The following is a 20,097-nucleotide window of genomic DNA, read 5'->3' on the forward strand; positions in this document are numbered from 1 at the left end:
CAGCAACTGTATTCAATATAGCTAAGAGGTTAACAGGAACTTTTTTTGCCTTATGTTTCCCGGACTCCTCTATTACCTTGTCTCGGAGATGGTGCTCATCATATGAGGTAACAAGAACAAACAGTGGATTAGTAAGGGATACAGGGGAGTGTAGAGTTTTGGGAAGTATCACTACTGGAGCCACACAACAGTGTGCTACTTTTCCAGAAACAGAGCCCAGCTATTAGGCTGGGGGGCGGGGGCAGTAATGGATGAATGTAGGCATTGGAAGTCTGGTCTGATTGCTATCACAAGTCCTGCTGGAAGGGCCTTGGTGACTACAAAGGACGTTGAACAACTGCCTGGGATTAGGTACTCAATCTTTTGGTTGGTTTTGGATACTCAGGGATTTGGCTAAGCTTGTTATTTGGGGAAAAGATGAGGAGTGGCTTTGGGTGGCACCTCTGGAGTGGGAGAACCTGGGTAACAATCTCTTCAATAATTACACTAAGTTCTATATGTGTTTCACTTAGGTGTACATTTGCAAGCAGCCATGAGTGACTGAAGCTTCGTAATATATATTCACAACATCCATGTATCAGATATGTACAAGTTATTTTACGTGATAGAGTTTCATCCCGATTATTACTTCCTATGTACATCGAACCATGTTTTCATGCAGTGGTCGATGCAAACTTACCAGCTAGACAGAACTCTGCAGCAGGAGTTTTTAATGTTTGGGGAACACCGTCTTGATCAATATCCATGCTAGAGCGCCAGAGTTCAGAGAACCTTACCCTTTTTTCCTTAGGCATGTATACCCCATGCCACAGGGCTTTCAACATATAGTCAACAGCAATTAACATTTGTCCTATTCTTGTATCAAAATATGCTGGAGGGAGGGAACAAGAAGTACTCTGATCATAATTGGCATCTAGATTGATAGAAGGGATTTGGTTCAGACAATAAATGCCCACGGCCAACTCTCTGATCATTTGATGAATTTCCCGACAGTCCAGATCTAAGCCTGGTTCCACTGGCATAAGTACAATAGCTATTGAAGTATTGACGCTTTTCATCTGACTCAGAAGTCCACTGGGAAGTTCCAATGGGTGGCGCATGTCATCTTTGGATGCCAACCAGCTGCAGAATGAAGTGGTCAGTAATTCCTGAAGCTCACTTCGGTCGTACTTCTCAAAGAAGGCACTAGCATTCCTCTGTGCTGCCAGGTGTGCTAAGTAGGCTGCCTCATCTGCTTGCTCATTTCTCAAGGCTTGCTTTTTAATTGGTCTCAACATTCTTCAAAATGTTCCGTTCTGCTGTTTCTAAATGTGAATTATTTTGGAGGAGGGGGTGAGGGGTAAAGGAAGTTAAAAATTAAAATGAAGCAATATAAGATTTGCTGGAAGAAAAATATATGAAGGGCCCTTGCTGCTCTCTGAACTTGGTTGTTTTCTTGCACACATTTCACTACCAAACTAGATAACATAACCAGTGCTGGTAGGGAGTAGGATTTGCTCTCATTTTATATTCCTGCGGCTTGACTTGTCAGTGGAGTGGGAATTGGACAGGTAGTCTTTGACTTACAACCATTTGTTCAGTGATTGTTCGAAGTTACAATGGCACTGGAAACAGTGACTTATGTATGACCTGTTGTCACACTTACAACTGTTGTAACATCCCCATGGTCATGTGATCAAATTTGGGGGTTTGGCAATTGGCATATATTTATGACAGTTGCACTGCCCCGGGGTCCTGTGATCATCATTTGTAACCTTCTCACATGGCTTCCGACAAACAAAGTCAATGGGAGAAGCCAGATTTGTTTAATGACTACATGATTCACTTAACAACTTCAGTAATTTGCTTAACAACAATGGCAAAAAGATTGTAAAATGGGCCAAAGCTCATTTAACTCTCTTGCTTAGTAATGGCAATTTTGGGCACAATTGTGGCCATAAGTCGAGGACTACCTTATATAAAAATATATATTTCATAAAGAAGAGAAAGCAGTGAGGTGAAAACTTCACAGTGAAAACCCTACACCATGGGGATGACATACACCTATATTACTTTACAGACATTGCAGATCCTCCACAATTTGGCAACTTGGTTTGGGTTTATAATTCTTATCCTGTTGGGATAAGATCGATATTGCAGTCCAAAATACTTAGATTGGAGAAAGTTGGGTTAGGTCATAATTCTCTGGTTACTTAGTTAATTATGGAAGTCCCATTTTAAATTATTAAATATTATAATTATGCTTTATTAATTTTAACTTGGCACTTTTACATTTAAATGACTGCATCAGTGTGTTACACACCTATAACTATTGTTCATTTGCTTCACTGCTCACAATAAAATATATTTAAATTATGTATTATTTCAGTGAATGCCGATATGTCAATGTCTGTACATTAGATTATTACTAATAACGTTGTATTATTGTTACAATACTGTTGGTTAATAAGATTAATGTGAGATGTATAGTTGAGACTCAATTCTTTATTTTTAGAAGTCACAGCAATCTTATGAACTTGTTAAATTATTCTACAGGAATATCAAGTCAAGATGACAGCAACAACCTTGTGCAATACACATAAAAAAAGAAATGGGGTTTCAGAGATGGTGTTGCAGTAGCAATCTTAACATTTTAGTCCTCTCTGTGGATGTCTCGTGTTGTGCCTTAGTTATATTTGAATGAAAGGAATGAAGCTATGGCTATCAACCCTGGCTCCAATGGGTATTTCAGTATGCATCAAAATCAACACAAAGAGAATCTGTACAAACTGCCTTATTTTACATAGGGAAATTGGTACATTAGGAATTGTTCTGTATGCCCTATCCCTCTCATTTTTCTTAGATGATATCCATTATCCAGCTATAATGCCTGGAAACAGCATTATGTTTAAAATATTATTCATACATTGCTGCACTGAGATTTGAGTCAGGTTTTATACTTTTTCATTTATAGTTCATTAGTTTAACTTTACACTGTTTGAATTAGTGAGTAGTGTGGTCATATTTTATTATGAACAGGAGCAAAACCGTAACACTTTCCATGCAATACTAAAGTTGAATATTTGAAATGGGAGTGAAATGATTTGAATAAAACCTGTCTATAACAGAGTATGAATAGAACAGAAATTTTTTTTTCTGTTTAATAGGAGATAAACAGCAGTTTAATATAGCTATTAAAATCAATGAACTTTTAGTAAACTTCTAATTTTTTTACCATTTTGGGAGCAAATGATATTCTAGGGAAGTGAAACTATATTGATAATGGATATTTATTTGTTAATGGTTTGAGTGGGAGCCTATAGCTTTCTTGTTTTGTTGTTGTTGACTCTTGGAATCTCTCAATTGTTCCACAATAATTACCTACATTGATTTAGAGAAACTGAATTTTGCATTTTAAAAAAAGAAAGCAACAATATACAGGTGTGCAATTAATGTTCAGGAAAGCCCCACACCACATTCACTTATAATCAACATTGTATGAGATTCAAAATATTTCAAGCTGACAGAAGCATGAATGGGGCGCTGTGTCTGGAGATCAAGTGATTACCCTCATCTCAAGAACTAATTTAAAACAAGAACGAACTTGGAAACAGTCTGAGAGAAGAAACAGTGCACCATCTATCTCAACATCTTCAGAATTAAGTGACTAGAATCCTCAGATATAGAAAAACTGTTCAGAAAGACTGGAGATAGATGGAAATCTGTTCTTATCTGTTTTATGCAAATTACAAACTCTAAATTAGAAGGCAAGCATAATCTTATAATCTGTCCCGAGTCTTTTATTTTCCTTTGTATTTTTTTTATGGAAGCTCCTTTTAAGTCAGGACCTGAGATTTGAATACCTTTTATGAGACTGGCTGATCTTCCAAAAAGAAAAGAGGGGAAGATGTGGTTGATTTTCTTTGCCTCATCTCCCTAAGGCCAAGAGGTCGTGTTATAGAATTTATTTCATTTCTTTCTGATTCTTTTTTCCTTTTAATTTTTCAGAAAGCAATATAGTTAACAATAGCAGGGATACTTCCAAGCAGCTAGTTTGCAGTGCTATCAGGCAAAAGATGTGTGACTGTTTTATCTTATGCCTTCTTCACTTATATAAGAAAAACAAGAAGTAGCACTGAGTTTTACAGTAGAAGACAATAGAGCCAGTTTGGTGTAGTGGTTGAGGTATCAGGCTATAAAGCAGGACGCTGTGAGTTCAAGTCCTGCTTTAGCCATGAAAGATAGCTAGATGACTTTGAGCCAGTTATTTCTCTCTCAGCCCAACTTACCTCAGAGTTGTTCCCTGGAAAACAGGAAGAGAAAGGTTGGTATGTTCACCATCTTATTTGTAAAAATAATAAAGGCAGGATACAAATTTAAAAAAACATTTTCTATGAAGAAAATAGATTATTAATCAATCTTTATTCAGTCACAGACCAGCAGATAGATGGACTATGCAAAAAAGCAAACAAAAAAGATTTGTCTGTACATCTGCGCATGTACACATAAAGACAAATTATTAGAACATGTTATAGGAGCAACAATTTGAACCTGATAAAATCAGTGCAGGGCAAACTATCGCTCACCCAGTGAGCAAAAAAATTTGTCAAAAAAATTCTTTGACAAAAAAAAAAGTTAAAGCATAGAGATAAAAAGTTGAGGGGGCTTCCTAAACACGGAATAAAAAGTTTGAGTGCAGATAACAGGCATTCTCATTTCCTAGCCACCTGCAGCTTAGATGTAGACCAAGCAGCGCCTCTTCAAAAAACATTTAGCGTCAAACTGGCCCTCATATAAGAGAAGATAGCTCTTTAGGTATTCAGAAATATGTCACTGGGTGTACATATTGTGCCAAGCTGTAGCCTGCTTGGCTTTGACTGAACATAATGCATGAATATAGTCAATTGTAGTTTAATAAAACAGATGGCTTGAGGTGTGAATCCAGCCAGGAAATGAACCAGGAGGACTGGGTAGTGATATATATGCTGTAAACTATTATCATGTGTATCCCTACCATAGTCAAGCCAACAGTAATTCCTTCAGTCCTTGGTTTGATCAGAAATCGCCAAACACTTTTAAGTAACATTTGCACTTCAGCCTGAGGGAAGGGAGGAGAGTGAAAAGAGAAACCTACTTTCTTCGTGTTCTTTAAGCATCCTGACTGAAAAGAGAAGGAAGAAAAAGCAGTAAGGCCCCTTTAATACCCTCTAACCGTTTAAAGGCTACCTCTGCCAAATCAGGGAATAGAACTAACAGAAACCAGGAAAAAAAAAAGAAAAATTCTAATAGGTCTCTGGAAACTCAATCCTAGATAAGCAAGGTGACTGAAATACAAATCTACGCATATAAATCTATAAATAAGTGAGAGGCTTGCCTTTTGTCCCAAGACTAGAGAGCCGCCAGCTCACATCCTCAGCTGTTACGTGGTGAAGAAGGGAGTAGAAAGGAAAGACTGTCACTATGGATACCATAGAACAGTAAAAGAATCCTGCTACTGGTGAACTTACATCTTTTGGGAGCAAAGGCAGCGCCTTATCTCATGCTACATTTTCCCAGTAATAGCACATGGCATACACCTTTTTAAAAATGTGGGCACCTTCAAGATGACTAAATTGATTGCTACAGAGCTGGCATCACATATTGTTGCTCATTGCTTTGTCTGGCAGAGATAAGAAATACCTAGTGATCGCACTTTGTCAAAGACACTGGATGATAGAAGATGCATGAGATTTTTATACATTAAAATTTCATTTACAATCCAAAAAGGAAGAGCCAATAGTAAAAAAGCTAACAGATTTAGAACTATCCATTAATAAACATTCTCTCAAAACAATAGCTGGGATTCTGAGGACTCTCCTGATGAATACTGGATAGACAATGAAAATATCCAGAATAAAGATGACAAATGCTTTGCTCTTTGTAGTCTGAATTCCTCTATTGTTATTGAATTAAATAAAAGGTAGCATGATTTTAAAAACTTAAGCATAAGAGAAAAGTATTTTAAATGGCAAAGTGGACTGTAGCTTACAAACATGCCATTATTACTTTATGTTTCTTGTCCAGATACAGAAAAGCAGCAGTCTGTATAGGCATACATTGTGTACGATGAGTATTTTATTTAGAGAAACAAAACAAGATTTGTTAATATAGGACTGCCTGGGTCTTGGATCTGATGCTATCACAGAGTAGGAATATAATATTACAAGTAAGTCATAAAAGAAAACATTACAATATATTTCCAGGCCTTTATTCCTACTGAGTCTTGAGGGCCATTAACTCTTAATCACTTGAGTAGTTTCAAATTTCTATTGTGGAACCTAAAGAAGCAAAGAATCTGATTTGATTAACATTTCTTTGAAGAAGCATCCAATATATTAATAAATAAATCTGTGACAAAAACATATAAAATTTATTGCAGGTAATCCAAATAGTTATGATAAAACTACAATATTTTTAAAGTTATTATTTCTGTAATTCTTACCTCAATGGGAAGCCCCTGCTCCTATGTATAAAATTTTAAGAAATAATAGAAAGCCTCTGGTGCTTATTTCCAATTAAATGTGCAGAATCCTGATCCTAGTGTAACTGTATCCAAGGTCTTTGAAGTTTGCTTAGTAAAAAATTATGTCTCTTGAAAGAGTAGCTGTGGAATACGTATGTATGTATGTATGTATGTATATATGTATGTATATTATTATTCTCTTGAAGCTGTCTGAAGTCTTGTACATTTGTCTGATGCCTTTTCACTGGTATTTTCCATTTTTGCAATTCGAGAACCAAATTGCATGGCCCGTTTTGGCAAAACAGCAGAGGCCGTCAAACCAAGCTTAGCAGCTACTAGACGCAAGAGCAATTTTTCTCCGATCCCACGAGGTAGAGCCAAGTTTGCTTTTTCCCATACTGGAAGCGAGTTAAGAAATGACACAACCTCTTCATCAAGAAAGGGAAATCTGAAAAGGAAAATTATAGCAAGAAAAAAAAAATCAAGTTTTATAAACAAATGTAAACAAAGCTTTCTTTAATGAACTGGTTTGGTTAATAAATTGTATATTTTTAAAAAATCTCCATTTTTAATACATTCATCTACAAAACATCATTAGTGCAAAACTGTAGGCATCTACTATCCTGAATGCTATGACAACGGTAGTTAACAGCTCCAATTAATTTCAATGCTTTAGTCCAGATCAATGTAGAGAAAAGTAAAGTCTTACACTTAGGCAAGAAAACCCAAAAGTACACATATAAACTGGGTGAAACCAGGCTTAATAGCAGTAACTGTGAGAGGGATCTTAGAGTCTTAGTGGACAACCAGTTAAATATGAGCCAACAGTGTGCGGTGCCGGCCAAAAAAGCCAATGCGATCCTAAATTGCATTAACAGAGGGATGCAATCAAGATCAAGTGAGGTACTAATACCACTCTATAAAGCCTTAGTAAGACCACACCTACAGTACTGCATCCAGTTTTGGCCACCACACTATAAAAAAGATGTTGAGACTCTAGAAAAAGTGAAAGAAGAGCAACCATGATAATTAGGGGACTGGAGATTAAAACATACAATGAACTGAGACTGGCTAATCTAGTGAAGAGAAAGACCAGGGGAAACATGATAGCAGTGTTCCAATATTTGAGGGGCTGCCACAGAGAGGAGGTGGGTCAACATATTTTCCAAAGTATCTGAAGGCCAGACAAGGAATAATGGATGGAAACTGAACAAGGAGAGAATTCAATCTGGAAATAAGGAGAAATTTTCTGACCATGAGAGCAATCAACGAATGGAACAGCTTGCCTTCAGAAGTTATGGGAGCTTCACCACTGGAAGCATTCAAGAAGAGACTGGACTGCCATCTATCAGAAATGGTGTAGGGTCTTCTGCTTGGGTGGGGGGTTGGACTAGATGACCTACAAGTTCACTTCCAACTCTGTTAATCTGTAATCTGTTTACAGTACACTGAAATATTATAAATTTATTTATTTCTATAATCACCCATCTCAACAAGTGTATTTTTTGTTTTCTTTCAATGAAAGACCTCAAGAACCCAGATAATGTCACTTTAGTCTCTACACTCTTTTCCTAATGCTATTTCGCAGAATTTCTTGGATCTGAGCCACTGAGATTGTTTGCACAAAGAAAAGATAATCGATGATAAAAATTATGTTCTTCTCCACCCCAAGACAGAAATGCATTATAGTTCACATCTGTGAGAAATTCACAAACAAATATTATGGATTATTTGTGAAGTTGGATTCCCATTCCAAACATTTTTTTTCCTGATATGGCAATTATTAGTACTGAATTAATAGCTAATAATGCTATTGAACTCTGTCTCTGGGATATTAACTACCAGAAAAAAATAGTGTATTATGCCTGACAAAAAAGGACTTTTGAAAGTAGACTCTGCCTTCTTTTACCATAACATTGAATTGTTTCTTCGATTTATCTATTAGATATTTGCTGCCTTTATTCCTTATCATTATCTGAATTTTAATATGTCCGGTCAAGGATAGACTTATCTGTTGCACACCTGCTTACCTAGCTTCTTTGCCGTGATCTCCAATAACTCTATCATCTCGACCCAGATTCCTAGAAGAAATACGACTTAGTTCCATTCTTAATTCTTCAGTCAAACCCTCAAAACCACTTTTTTTGAAGCAAACACGGTGTCTGGAATACCCTGCAAGTTGTTCATCTGCTCCAATTCCTGTAAGGACAATCTGTAATGAATATAGAAATACCATCTGTAATGAACAGAGATTACAGAATACTAACATAGACATTTGGAACATTATATTCCAAATAAATCTAAAAGTAATTTACAATGGGGAATCCAATTTCTACAAGGTGTTCAACAGATGAAAATCTAGCCACAGCCACAAGATATAGAATGGTTAAATAAAAACCACAATGAAAAATATTTACTAAGACTTCCATAATACGAAAAAGAAAAAAAAGATATTAAATCATTTATTTTTGAAACCTGATCATGAAGAAATATAACAAAAGAAATTAAAATTGTAAACTCAAAAAGCAAATTATGCATAATAGTATAGGGCCCAAAACAGAGACTTATTTTGTTTCTCTGTCATAATTTCCAATGCTAAAGTCAATGTAGCTGCACGTATCTACTTCCTTGTATACATTCTCTAAACCTCTTTCATCATTGGTAGCATTATTTTACCACAGAACACTCTTAATTTTACAGTTATGCATGTAGTGTAAGTTGTGCATGTAGTGTGAGTTTTAGTATGTTGGAAATTGGTCCCATTAGTCCCCCAATGAGATTAGTCCCTATTAAGTAGCATTAGACTGTAATGCCAGTTATGGAGTTTGAATAGTTTTATACAACTTTAATTGAAAAAATGGAGATGATCAATAATTTCATACCTTTGCAGGACTTTTATATGGTCGAACAGCTCCCTGATTGGTAAGCAGACCCTCTCCTCTGGAAGCAAACCACACAGCACAACCTATACTGTCATCCAAAACAGTATCCAGTGGATAAATTAAATGTCTTATATGTTTCACTCTCATTGCTTTTAAATCCTCGAGTGTAACATTGATTTCCACAAAATTCCAAGTTCTTGAAGGATTAATTATCTTTAATTCTTCCAATCCTGCCTTGCCAGTCATTCTATCAGGAGCATTAAAAGAAGGAGAAGAGTCACTGGTCGCAGTATTCTTGACATTTAAACATTCCTGACAAGGGGGAAATTGTTTCTTCTTTTTGCTGCATTTCTTAATGGAACTGTTTTGGTTACCTTGGCTTGTAACCTCGAAGGCCACATTGAGAAGATCAATTGGTTCCTCCAATGGGACATACCTGTCAGCAAGGGCAGCTATAATCATGGAATCAAGGCCACCAGAAAAAAGTATGGCAATATAGGATTTCTTCAGATCTTTTTCTGATATTTCTCCTCTGATTGGATCACCATTTCTCCTTAGGCATATAACCCGTTTCTTTACAGCTCTACTCAATACATCAGTAAACTGATGGACTCTTTCCTTCCTGTGATGTTCTGCAAGAAATTTTTGAAGAACTTCCACATCAGCTACAGTCGAGGGAAAACTAAATTGGGATTCTACTGTCATGTCAGAAATGTCCTTATTTAAAGGAATGATAGGAGCTATCAACGAAGTGGATGTATTCATCACAAGAGACACGTAAGCAGGTAAAGATTTAGAAACCACGCTTAAATCTCCAGGGATTACTTCTCCAGCTACATTTTGTCTGGGAAGAAATCTCCAAGGATGTAACATTAAAGTAATAGATTTATGAGCAATACAATCCTGCAGATTCATCTGAAAAATCCCTGATGCTGGAACTTCCAGCCACGGATTATGAGAGGCAGAACTAACAGAACTCAGTACAACAACAGCATCACTCTCTTTATTAAACTGCCACAGCAGACTTCGACGGCCAAAGTAGTCCCTGCCAAACCATAAGCAATGCCTGGATGCCTGATAAAAAATAAAAGACCATGGACCTTGAATGGAGGACAGCGCTGTCAAAAAATCAGAGTCACTATTGCAAGAGCAGAGTCGGCGAAAAATAACTTGAGTGTCATTCTCTTCCCTTTCCACAGAAATTCCACTGAAGATTTCTCCATTCCAAAGGAATACATTACCAGAGTCTTCCAATGGCTGTGGAGTCATTGGTCCCCTTAAATGAAGTACATGGCCAGAAAATAAGCACCAATATGGAAGATGAAGAACAGTCTTTTCCAGTTGTTGGCTCCTATCAGGCCCCCTTCTTTTAAGATTATTTAGGATATCTTCTTTCAAGATACTACTTCCAGGGGCATAAGCAGATAAGCTGATCACACAGCAAATTCCACACATTGTCAACTTGTACTGGACTTATTTATTTCTTGGTCTTGGTCTTTTCTGAGTTCTCTATTTCTTGATGAGCCTTCTTTAGTTCATCTAAAGTAACTGGAGGGAAAAGAAAAGCTCACTTTTAACGTATTAATTAAAAGGTGTAGAGAATCATGCAAATATTTAAAGTAGTTTATAAATACATATAAAATTCTGTTCAATGCAACTCCAGTGTATACGTTTACCATAACCCATGCACAAGAATCTGCCTTACAGTCCTTCCAAATACACTAATCCAGTACAGGAACAAATATCAGCTGCATATGTTTCACTCCCTTGAGAGTGCAACAAGAGACCATTGATCTGATCAGTTATTCAGGGACACCTCAACCAAAGTACAGAATGGAAGAAGTCTTCTTCACTGTCACTGCCTTTGGTAGACATGGAAAATATAGCAGTAAGAAAAAGCATTATTATTGGAACATACTGTCAAAATGGTTTATGAAAGAAACTCTCCCCTAGAGATAATGTACTGCCATTTAATTCAATGTTTGAAAGCAGTACCTGAAAATACATGCTAAATCCTTTTCTAATTACAGTAATGTAATTCCCTTCAGAATATTTACTGCCCCATGTATACCAATAATTGAAATAAAATATCAGATCCTTATCTGTATAAAAACTATATTTAATAATGAAACATTTCCCTGTTATATATTATTTAGCTGATTTTTTTAAGTCTATTTAAACATTAATATTTTGGTTCCATATAAATGCCAAACAAATATAATTAAAATTTTGATATATAATCTTGATTGCAATATCCTCAATTAGTTCAAAATCAAGTTGACAGAATAACAACTGTGTAGCTAGATTGAAAATTATTATACTGAGTTCTGGAGTTGCCTAATTAACATTATTAACTTAAACAACAGTATCTAACTTTCATGTTCTAAAAAGCTCAAGACCCATTCCTGAAAATCTTCAGGGAGGCTCTTGTGTATGTATTCCCATAGTTACATGATGATAAAGTAAAGAGTCTTCTCTGCTATAGCATTACAGAACTGAGGATGATTCCCAAAGGGAAGGGATGAGCAATACATGATCTTCCAGTTATTACAGAAGTAAATTTTTTAATATACTTAGAATTGCCTTTTATGACTGCATTATTTAGCAATCAAAATTCCAGTCCTAATTAGCACTGTTAAATGAAGACTACCTGCATATGTACATCAGAGATGGGTTTCAGCAGGTTCTGACCAGTTCTGGAGAACCGGTAGTGAAATTTTGAGTAGTTCAGAGAACCGGTAAATACCACCCCTGACTGGCCCCGCCCCATCTATTCTCTCCCTCCCAATTCCCAGTTGATTGGGAGGAAATGGAGATTTCGCAGTAACCTTTCCCTGGAGTGGGGAGGGAATGGAGATTTTACAGTATCCTTCTCCTGCCACACCCACCAAGCCATGCCACACCCACAGAACCGGCAGTAAAAAAAATTGAAACCCACCACTGATGCACATATTACGTTTCTGGAGATGTACCATGATTTTATCACTTCAGATAAAAATAATCCACTGAGCATACAAAAATGCCAATATATTATTCTACAACCCCATGGTGTGAAACAAAAGTCAATTTATCTCACTGAACACTATCAATTTTAATATTAAGTTATATATTCTAAAATGTCTAAAATATAAATATATCTGAGGAACATACTTTTGCATTCGGAGAGAGTTTGAGTTTTGTCTGCTAGAAAGAATATATTGCTGTTTGGTTGTTGTCTGTAAACTTTCTGCAAATTAAAAAGAAACAGTCTGAAAGGTTCAACATTAAGAGATAAGACTTTTTCTAGTTTTCTCTTTCCATTTCTGAGTTATCTCCCACTAGGATTGAAAGTAGAAAATCGATAAACATATGTGAAATTCTCTTCTTCAACAAAAACAAAGCTTGCTTCAAACTCCCACCTTTTTTTAAAAAAAAAAGTCTGCAAGCTAGCTCTATTTTTGGAATCATATAATATGATCTATCTTTCATTTTTAGATACTCGTTAAGATGGTATGAGTTTAGGGTGCTAAATAAGTAATAAATGTCAAGAAAATAAAGAGCATGGTGGCGCGGCTGACTAAAGCACTGTTATTAACAGTTATTAACATCAGCTGCCTGCAATTACTGCAAGTTCAAATCTCACCAGGCTCAAGGTTGATTCAGCCTTCCATCCTTTCTAAGGTAGGTAAAATGAGGACCCAGATTGTGGGGGCAATAAGCTGACTTTGTATAAAATATACAAAAGTATGAAGGCTATTGCTTAACGCATTGTAAGCCGCCCTGAGTCTCTGGAGAAGGGCGGCATATAAATCAAATTAAAAAAAACAACACACAATCTCTTGTAGTAAAGCAAAATCTGAAAATCATTAAACATAACTATAGAATAGTAGAAAATAGTAGGAAACAAAAGGTCATTCCAAAATATTTTACCACTTTCCATAGTGCCAGAAAGAATGGGACCAGATGTATTGCTGACTGCTTTAAGAATGCATACGTGTGGAAATGCTACATGTTGCATATTGTGTTTTACACATTTAGGTATTACTTTGACTGTTGCTCCAAGTAGATTACTTCTGGTTTATCAATAATAGCCATTATCATTAGATATATATAGTATTAGCTTTATGCAATACTGTAACAATACCAACAAATGGGTGAGAGCAGATGGAATTGGATCAAAACTTGTTACCAAATCATACAAGACCATCACAATTCAACCACCTTAATAAAATAATACAATATTTTAGAGTGTCATCAGTTACATCTGCTCATTCTATATTGGCATAATGCTCAAATAAGTACACACCTCAGTATCAGTTATAAATTCCTTTATAACTATGAATAATATAAGACTTTTATAGTCACTTACACGGTTCTTCTTCAAGTTGGAAATTTCATCAACTACAATTTTTTGCTCTTTAATCTGCAATTAAATGATGAAAAAAGATCTCACTTCCATGAGAAACAAGCTCAAGTTTTCCAAGCATAATTTGTAAATTAGCTTTTTAAATCTCCCTAACATATATAAATATACATTTTAAAAAGTAAAATAAACACATCTTATTTACATGCATCAGGTGTATTCCATCATAAAAACTGACAAAATGATGTCTATTTAGAAACTCTTGTGTAGCATCTTCTTCACACAGAAATGTCAAGCAACATGCAAGTAAGAGATGGCCCTACTATTCCAGACTGAGCTATCTGATGAGCAAGAGCAATTCTCCTATATCACTTGCAGCCTACAGAATTTACTTCTCCAGGAGCTATTGCTTAGTTTCCACTCCATCCATAAAATATTTAAAAGCCCATCTTTTTACCAGACATTTAACTTTCATTTGCCTTATAATTCAAGCATTTGTTTTAATTTCTGTTTTAAATTTTTGAATTATTTTATTTTTTAAATAAAAAATAGTACTCAGATGAGTAGAAACACAGAATTTAGTTCAGATAAATATACATTTAAGCCATGTCAGTAAATAGTATCGCATAAACTTCTATCCCAAACATGGTTAAATGATTCAGTCAATAAGAAAACTTAGATTGTTATAGTTAGAGAATGCATCCATTATAATTACAAATAAAAGTTCTAAAGCTTAGATTTTAAGACATTTACTATCATCACATGGATTCATATGAGAAATCTATTTTCTCCCATCCAGCATTTTTTTTTTACATTTACCTATACTTTTCTCAATATGCCGAATTGAAGATATTTAACCCTCCAGCTTCAGCAAGGAGCAAAAAAATGTACATTTTTGGCAAATTCAAAATAATCCAACTGAATTTCTATGTTAAAAAGAAGCATCCCCATCTTCAGTGAGAATTGTTCTTTTAAAAGGACAATTATATTTTTCAAAGAGAAGTTATTATTTCAACAATGTTCACTACATTAGGCTGCATGTAAGCCCCAAATTCAATGAAGCCTGATCCTTAATTTGTGTTTAGCATAGTCTGGGCTATCAAACTGTTGGTATCACTAGACAGGATTTCTTTCTGAAAGTTACTCTGTTGCATCTCCTGAAAGCAGAGTTTAGTACTATTTTATCAAGATTCTACCATCAGCAGTTACAGATGTAAATTGTCCATATTAGTGTCTCTCATTCTATTAATTTCATTGTTTCTCCACTGACCTTTCTGTTCAGCTCTTCTTTATCAGGCAACGTTGACCCTTCCCCCCCTTCCCTTAGTAGTGCTTGGCTTGACATCTGTTCCTGTTGAGTGGTCAGAAACACTCCAGGTTCTTTTCCAATGGCAGATATAATCATTTAGTGCTCCCTTGTCAGGTTAAAGGCGACAGGATCTCAAGACCTAAAGAAAAAGCAAGAAACCAGAGTAATTATCCAATTATATTCAGAGCCAGTAGCCAATGCAAAATCTTTTTATAAAGGAAGAGAGCTGCATATCTTTTGTGAATAGGTGTGGTGATAAAAGCAACTACTTCCATATGTATTTGAACTGCTTTCACAACCAAACCTCCAAGATGCGCCCCCCCCCCCCCAAATCCCAATTCTTATGAACTGCTTGAAGGGATCTGGTAAGAAAACATTCACAGTAAGCTGAGTTCACCCTTAGAGGTGCTAGGAGGATGGATGTGTCAAGTACCTGTGGTTGAGGAAACCACATTGTTACTATTCACTGACCACATCCCAAAGAGTTAGTAGTATGGCTAGCAGCTGCCCTACTGGGAAGGAATAAATAATAATACGGTCAGCCAAATACGTTTATCCTACTTATTCCAACATCATGCTGTAATTTACACTATGTCCGCCTTTTCTTTTGTCCCGCCTTTGCATTATAGTAGGCCATTACCAATAATTGCCATTACCACTAGTTATGCACAGCATAAGCCTTTATATGGTATATTCTGACTTTGCTCAGGACTACCAACACACTGCCAAGTCTTAGCTGGGAATCCAGGAAATACTGTTTTATTGACCACATGCTAATAAAATTATGTTGTACCTTCAGAGTGATGTAGATGCTTTATGGGAGCCAAATTTTGGGCACAACATAGATGAGCATTCCCACTTCATTTTCTATATATTCTTTATATTCTCCATCTCTCTCTCAGTCCAACTCACCTCAGAGGGTAGTTATCATGGGGAAAATAGGCTGAGGAAAGTGTATTAAGTATGTGTGTGTGTGTGTGTGTGTGTGTGTGTGTGTATGTATACACACACACACACATATATACATATACATATACACACATATATACATACATATATATGCATATACACACACACACATACATATACACATATAATCATATATATACATAAATTATATAATCATACATAATCATATATTCATATATACGTACATACATAGACATACACACACACACATATATATATGTATATGTATGTATGTATTTCTCTTTAGCCAGGTTCTTCCTACGTAAACCAAGATTTTTATGCAGCCCTAGTTCAGTGAAATCACAATCCACTAGTTTCTAGGCTTTTTTTCTGGCAGCCAGCAAGCACCCTGCTGCCCATTGGTCTCCTTAGTCTCCCAATGGGCAGCAGGGAGCTTGCTGGCTGCCTGAAAAAAGCCTAGAAACTAGTGGATTGTGATTTCACTGAACTAGGGCTGCATAAAAATCTTGGTTTACGTAGGAAGAACCTGGCTAAAGAGAAATACACATAAAGCCTACGAAAAGGAAAGAAAACAAATATATATATATATATATATATATATATATATATATATATATATATATATATATATATATATATATATATATATATATATTTGTTTTCTCAGATTTTCGCGGGTGTTTGTATGTAGGTCTTTGGTTATTCGGGTCTTCTCCCACGTAAAATTGGAAGTGTCTTGGCGACATTTCGACGAAGTCTCATTCGTCATCTTCAGGCTGGTGTTCTCGGCTTCGTGCTTCCAGGAGCAATGTGAGATCGCAGCTGTCTCTTCCTTTTAACTGCTAGTGGGGGTGTGAGCTGATTGGGTGGGAACTTGGCTGTGTTCTGATTGGGTGGAGGTGTGTTCTGATTGGTTAGGGGCTTGGCTGTGCTCTGATTGGATGGGGGGTTGGTTGTGCTCTGATTGGCTGGGGGTGTGTTCTGTTTGGGTGGGGGCTTGGTTGTGCTCAGCTTAGTCTGAGTTGCAGGGGGATTTGAGCTGGTGAGCTGAGTTGTTGTTGTTTGGCTTCGTGTTTGTGGCCGTGCGAGCTCTTCATGGTGGGTGTCAGTCTGCTTCATGTATGGATTGGAGGGGTTTAAAGTGGCTAATGATGCAGCTGCGGTCTGGCTTCTGGTCCTTGGTCGTGGCTCATTATCAGTGTGGGTTTGAGTCTGCTTTCTGCGTGGATGTGTGGTGGTGACATCCTGTGTGGCTCTCGTGAGTGTGGGTCTGGTGTCATTCGTCGTGTTAGGGACTCGTTTGTCAATAAGGGCAGGTTTCCAAATGGCTGGTAGGCGGGAGGTATCGTCTCGTTTGTTCATGCTGTGTGGGCGTTTTTCTATCTCGATGGCTTCTCTGATTATTCTGTTGTTAAAGTGTTCAGTTTTGGCGATAGTTCTGGTCTTTTTAAAGTCAATATCATGTCCTGTGGCTTTAAGGTGTTGGACCAGGGAAGAAGTTGGTTCCTCTTTTCTAACTGAGTTCTTGTGTTCTTCAATGCGTGCACTTATTCTTCTGTTGGTTTGTCCGATGTATGTGGTGGGGCAGGCGGTGCAAGGGATTTCATATACTCCTTGATTTTCTAACTCAATTTTGTCTTTGGGGTTCCTTAGGATGGTGGATATGGATATTTTTCGGTTTGTGCAGAATGCTGTCTTGATGTTATGTTTGTGGAGGATTTTGCTTATTCTGTCTGTGGTGCCTTTTATGTATGGGAGGAGGGCTTTGCCGTTTTCTTGTTCTCTGTCTTGGATTTTAGTGGGGGTTTCTTTTTGGATTAGGTTGGTGATCTTATTTCTTTGGAATCATCACCCTCACTAACGTACTAACATCCAATGGATTCCAAAGAAATCCGAAGCCGAGAACACCAGCCTGAAGATGACGAATGAGACTTTGTCGAAACGTCGCCAAGACACTTCCAATTTTACGTGGGAGAAGACCCGAATAACCAAAGACCTACATATATATATATATATATATATATATATATATATATATATATATATAATCATGTATACATACATACATTACAAACTATTCTAAAAATACAAGTTCCAGGTATATTAGTAAAAAAAGAAGCAGATATACTGTGAACTCAGGAACTTAAGATTTTAAAATTTTAAAATCTTAAATTCCAGAGTTCAGAGTATGAAAAAAATTTTGGAGTGACTTTGAGAGGTCCACCCCTCTCAGGAAAACATACCCCATAGGGTTGCTGTTTTAGAAAACACCTGACAAGAAAAGGCATCCTTGTCCCAGGATGTCCTCATCAGCCGCATTAAAGAGGGGTAAAATGGGAATTAGAATTCAGCCTCTGAAGAGGTACATATTGTCCATTCTTGGTCTGCACGAGGCCAAGAAAGTAAGCGACTCACGGTAGCTAAATCCACCCCCACCCACAACTAGAAAGTCTAGAGCAGGGGTCTCCAACCTTGGCCACTTTAAGCCTGGCAGACTCCAACTCCCAGAATTCCCTAGCCAACAAAGCTGCCTTGGGAATTCTGGGAGTTGAAGTCCTACAGATTTAAAGTAACCAAGGTTGAAGACCCCTGCTTTAGAGCAGAGCTGAGGAACGATGGACCCTTTATGGTTTGTGGATCTCAAGCATGGCTGACTCAAGAATTCTGGCAGTTGAAGTCCACAAGTCATAACTCCTGCTCTAGAGTATCCTCAGATCTAACCTCCCCAAAACACGCTTCCGCCCCGCTACCCGTCCCTAAAAATCTGTAAAATATTAATCTGGTTATTTAATTCCCGTAGCCATACGTACAATTTTAAGTCCACCCTCCTGCCACTCTCGTCTGTTTCTCCTTGAGACTTTGAAGCAGAAGCCATTGAACCACCACTCTGATTTTGATTGGATGCGCGATATGACGAGCACGCGTTGCAACCAATGAAGTGAAGCTGGCGGAAAACGCAGCACGAGATTGCGAAAAGGATTTATGAGAAAAGGCCAGCGGAGGAGGGGCTTGGTATCTTTATCATAGATTTTTTACAAACAAGATTGCCGCTATACGCCATTGAGTGATTGATTGGAATCAGAGGAGCAATTTATCTGGATTCTTTTGCTTAAGACTTGCATTGCATTTGGAACTAGAGGGTTTGGAAGAAGTCAGCAAATCAAAAAAGTTGTTTTAAGAATGACATTCGAAGTATAAAATTTGGAGAACAATTGTATTTTTGCATTGAGCGAATTGCTTATCTTTCTTGTGGGGACCCCATTTTTTGCGATCAAAATTCTTTTGTATTATCCATCCTTGCTCTAACTTAAATGTTTTGGGATGGGTGTGTATGGAGACCTTGGCGACACATCCCTGCAACTTTCTTGGCCAAATTTTCCGAAGTGGTTTGCCTTTTGCCTGCTTTTCAGGGCTGAGAGACACTGACCCAGGGTCGCTGGCTTTTTTGTGCCTTTTAATCATTATACCAAACTAGCTCTTAAATGCATTTAATGTATGCAATGCATTTAATGTAAGTAAGACAGCTTGCAGAGTGTATTTTGAAAGAATTCATACAATCGGCAAAATTAATAACAAAGCATTATTTCAACTTAGGGTTTCAGTTCCTTAAGTTTCATTAGCCGATGTCCTCAATTGAGCCCGGAACTATTGTACCCTATCCCGAAAACAGAGCAGCCTCGGCTCAAATAGGAAATTTGACACAGGCAGTGCGTACACTACACTCTGCAAACTTTCTTCCAGAAGTCATCTCGAACTACCTCGTCTGCAACTCAACGGTGTCGCTCTACACTCCCGCATAACCATATTTAAAGCCTCTCTACACATGTTAAATTGCAAGTCGGGGGAATCACATGCCCGCTGAAGTTACAAAGATACGGCAAAGCCTGAGCAGCTGGACCGTCCTATGTAAATTTCTTGCTGCCCAAACTCGAATCACTTCTTAGCCCAACCTTAAGGTCAAGAAATCCTAACCGGGGCAAGAGAGACACTCTATCTAACGCCTCTCTATGTACCAGCACTTTCAATCCAGATATTGAAACGTCAAAGCAGGAAAACGGAAGGCGCCCCCCCCCCTTTATAGGAAAAGAGGACCCAATATGATAGAGCTCCAAGGAAATACTTTGGCTAGAGAGGTTGCGACTGTTCCTTCCTG

General features: G+C 37.2%; 3 protein-coding genes across 4 annotated transcripts in view; all 3 read right to left on the bottom strand.

Annotated features, from left to right (window-relative positions):
* Positions 1–1,277, bottom strand: part of ANKAR (ankyrin and armadillo repeat containing) — a 45,851-nt gene extending 44,574 nt beyond the window's left edge. Inside the window, exon 1 of the mRNA XM_070956849.1 lies at positions 680–1,277. Coding sequence (XP_070812950.1) covers positions 680–1,277 — 598 coding nt within the window. The remainder of the gene's footprint in view (positions 1–679) is intronic.
* A 4,032-nt stretch (positions 1,278–5,309) lies between these two features.
* Positions 5,310–10,818, bottom strand: ASNSD1 (asparagine synthetase domain containing 1). 2 transcript variants are annotated; one of them, XR_011601652.1, is made up of 4 exons: positions 9,364–10,818; positions 8,512–8,693; positions 6,461–6,929; positions 5,310–6,296 (listed from the first exon to the last, which is right to left on the bottom strand). XR_011601652.1 is itself a non-coding variant. In XM_070956850.1 (3 exons), the coding sequence occupies exons 1-3, from the start codon at positions 10,816–10,818 to the stop codon at positions 6,674–6,676; spliced, it is 1,893 nt and encodes a 630-aa protein (XP_070812951.1). In that variant the 3' UTR covers positions 5,310–6,673. The 2 variants fall into 2 exon arrangements, 1 of the variants encoding a protein (XP_070812951.1); XM_070956850.1 differs by having other exon boundaries at positions 5,310–6,929.
* Positions 10,819–10,840: 22 nt separating this feature from the next.
* ASDURF (ASNSD1 upstream open reading frame) lies at positions 10,841–18,839 on the bottom strand. Its single transcript, XM_070956851.1, has 5 exons — positions 18,755–18,839; positions 14,976–15,153; positions 13,712–13,765; positions 12,514–12,589; positions 10,841–10,911 (listed from the first exon to the last, which is right to left on the bottom strand). The coding sequence occupies exons 2-5, from the start codon at positions 15,108–15,110 to the stop codon at positions 10,841–10,843; spliced, it is 336 nt and encodes a 111-aa protein (XP_070812952.1). The 5' UTR covers positions 15,111–15,153; positions 18,755–18,839.
* Positions 18,840–20,097: the final 1,258 nt, after the last annotated feature.

This window comes from Pituophis catenifer, unplaced genomic scaffold (assembly GCF_029215685.1).
Source record: "Pituophis catenifer annectens isolate HBS135680 unplaced genomic scaffold, rPitCat1.0.hap2 SCAF_1, whole genome shotgun sequence".
NCBI lineage: Eukaryota > Metazoa > Chordata > Lepidosauria > Squamata > Colubridae > Pituophis > Pituophis catenifer.

What these genes read in the sequence shown, in the direction of transcription:
- ASNSD1 (XM_070956850.1), bottom strand. Translation starts at nt 10,818, where the DNA reads ATGTGTGGAATTTGCTGTGTGATCAGCTTATCTGCTTATGCCCCTGGA. An exon ending in CATATAAAAGTCCTGCAAAG is followed by an intron (nt 8,694 to 9,363) that starts GTATGAAATTAT and finishes TATTCATTACAG; the next exon opens with ATTGTCCTTACAGGAATTGG. An exon ending in GATCACGGCAAAGAAGCTAG is followed by an intron (nt 6,930 to 8,511) that starts GTAAGCAGGTGT and finishes TTTCCTTTTCAG; the next exon opens with ATTTCCCTTTCTTGATGAAG.
- ASDURF (XM_070956851.1), bottom strand. Translation starts at nt 15,110, where the DNA reads ATGATTATATCTGCCATTGGAAAAGAACCTGGAGTGTTTCTGACCACT. An exon ending in CCAACTTGAAGAAGAACCGT is followed by an intron (nt 12,590 to 13,711) that starts GTAAGTGACTAT and finishes TTTAATTTGCAG; the next exon opens with AAAGTTTACAGACAACAACC. An exon ending in AACTCTCTCCGAATGCAAAA is followed by an intron (nt 10,912 to 12,513) that starts GTATGTTCCTCA and finishes TTTTCCCTCCAG; the next exon opens with TTACTTTAGATGAACTAAAG.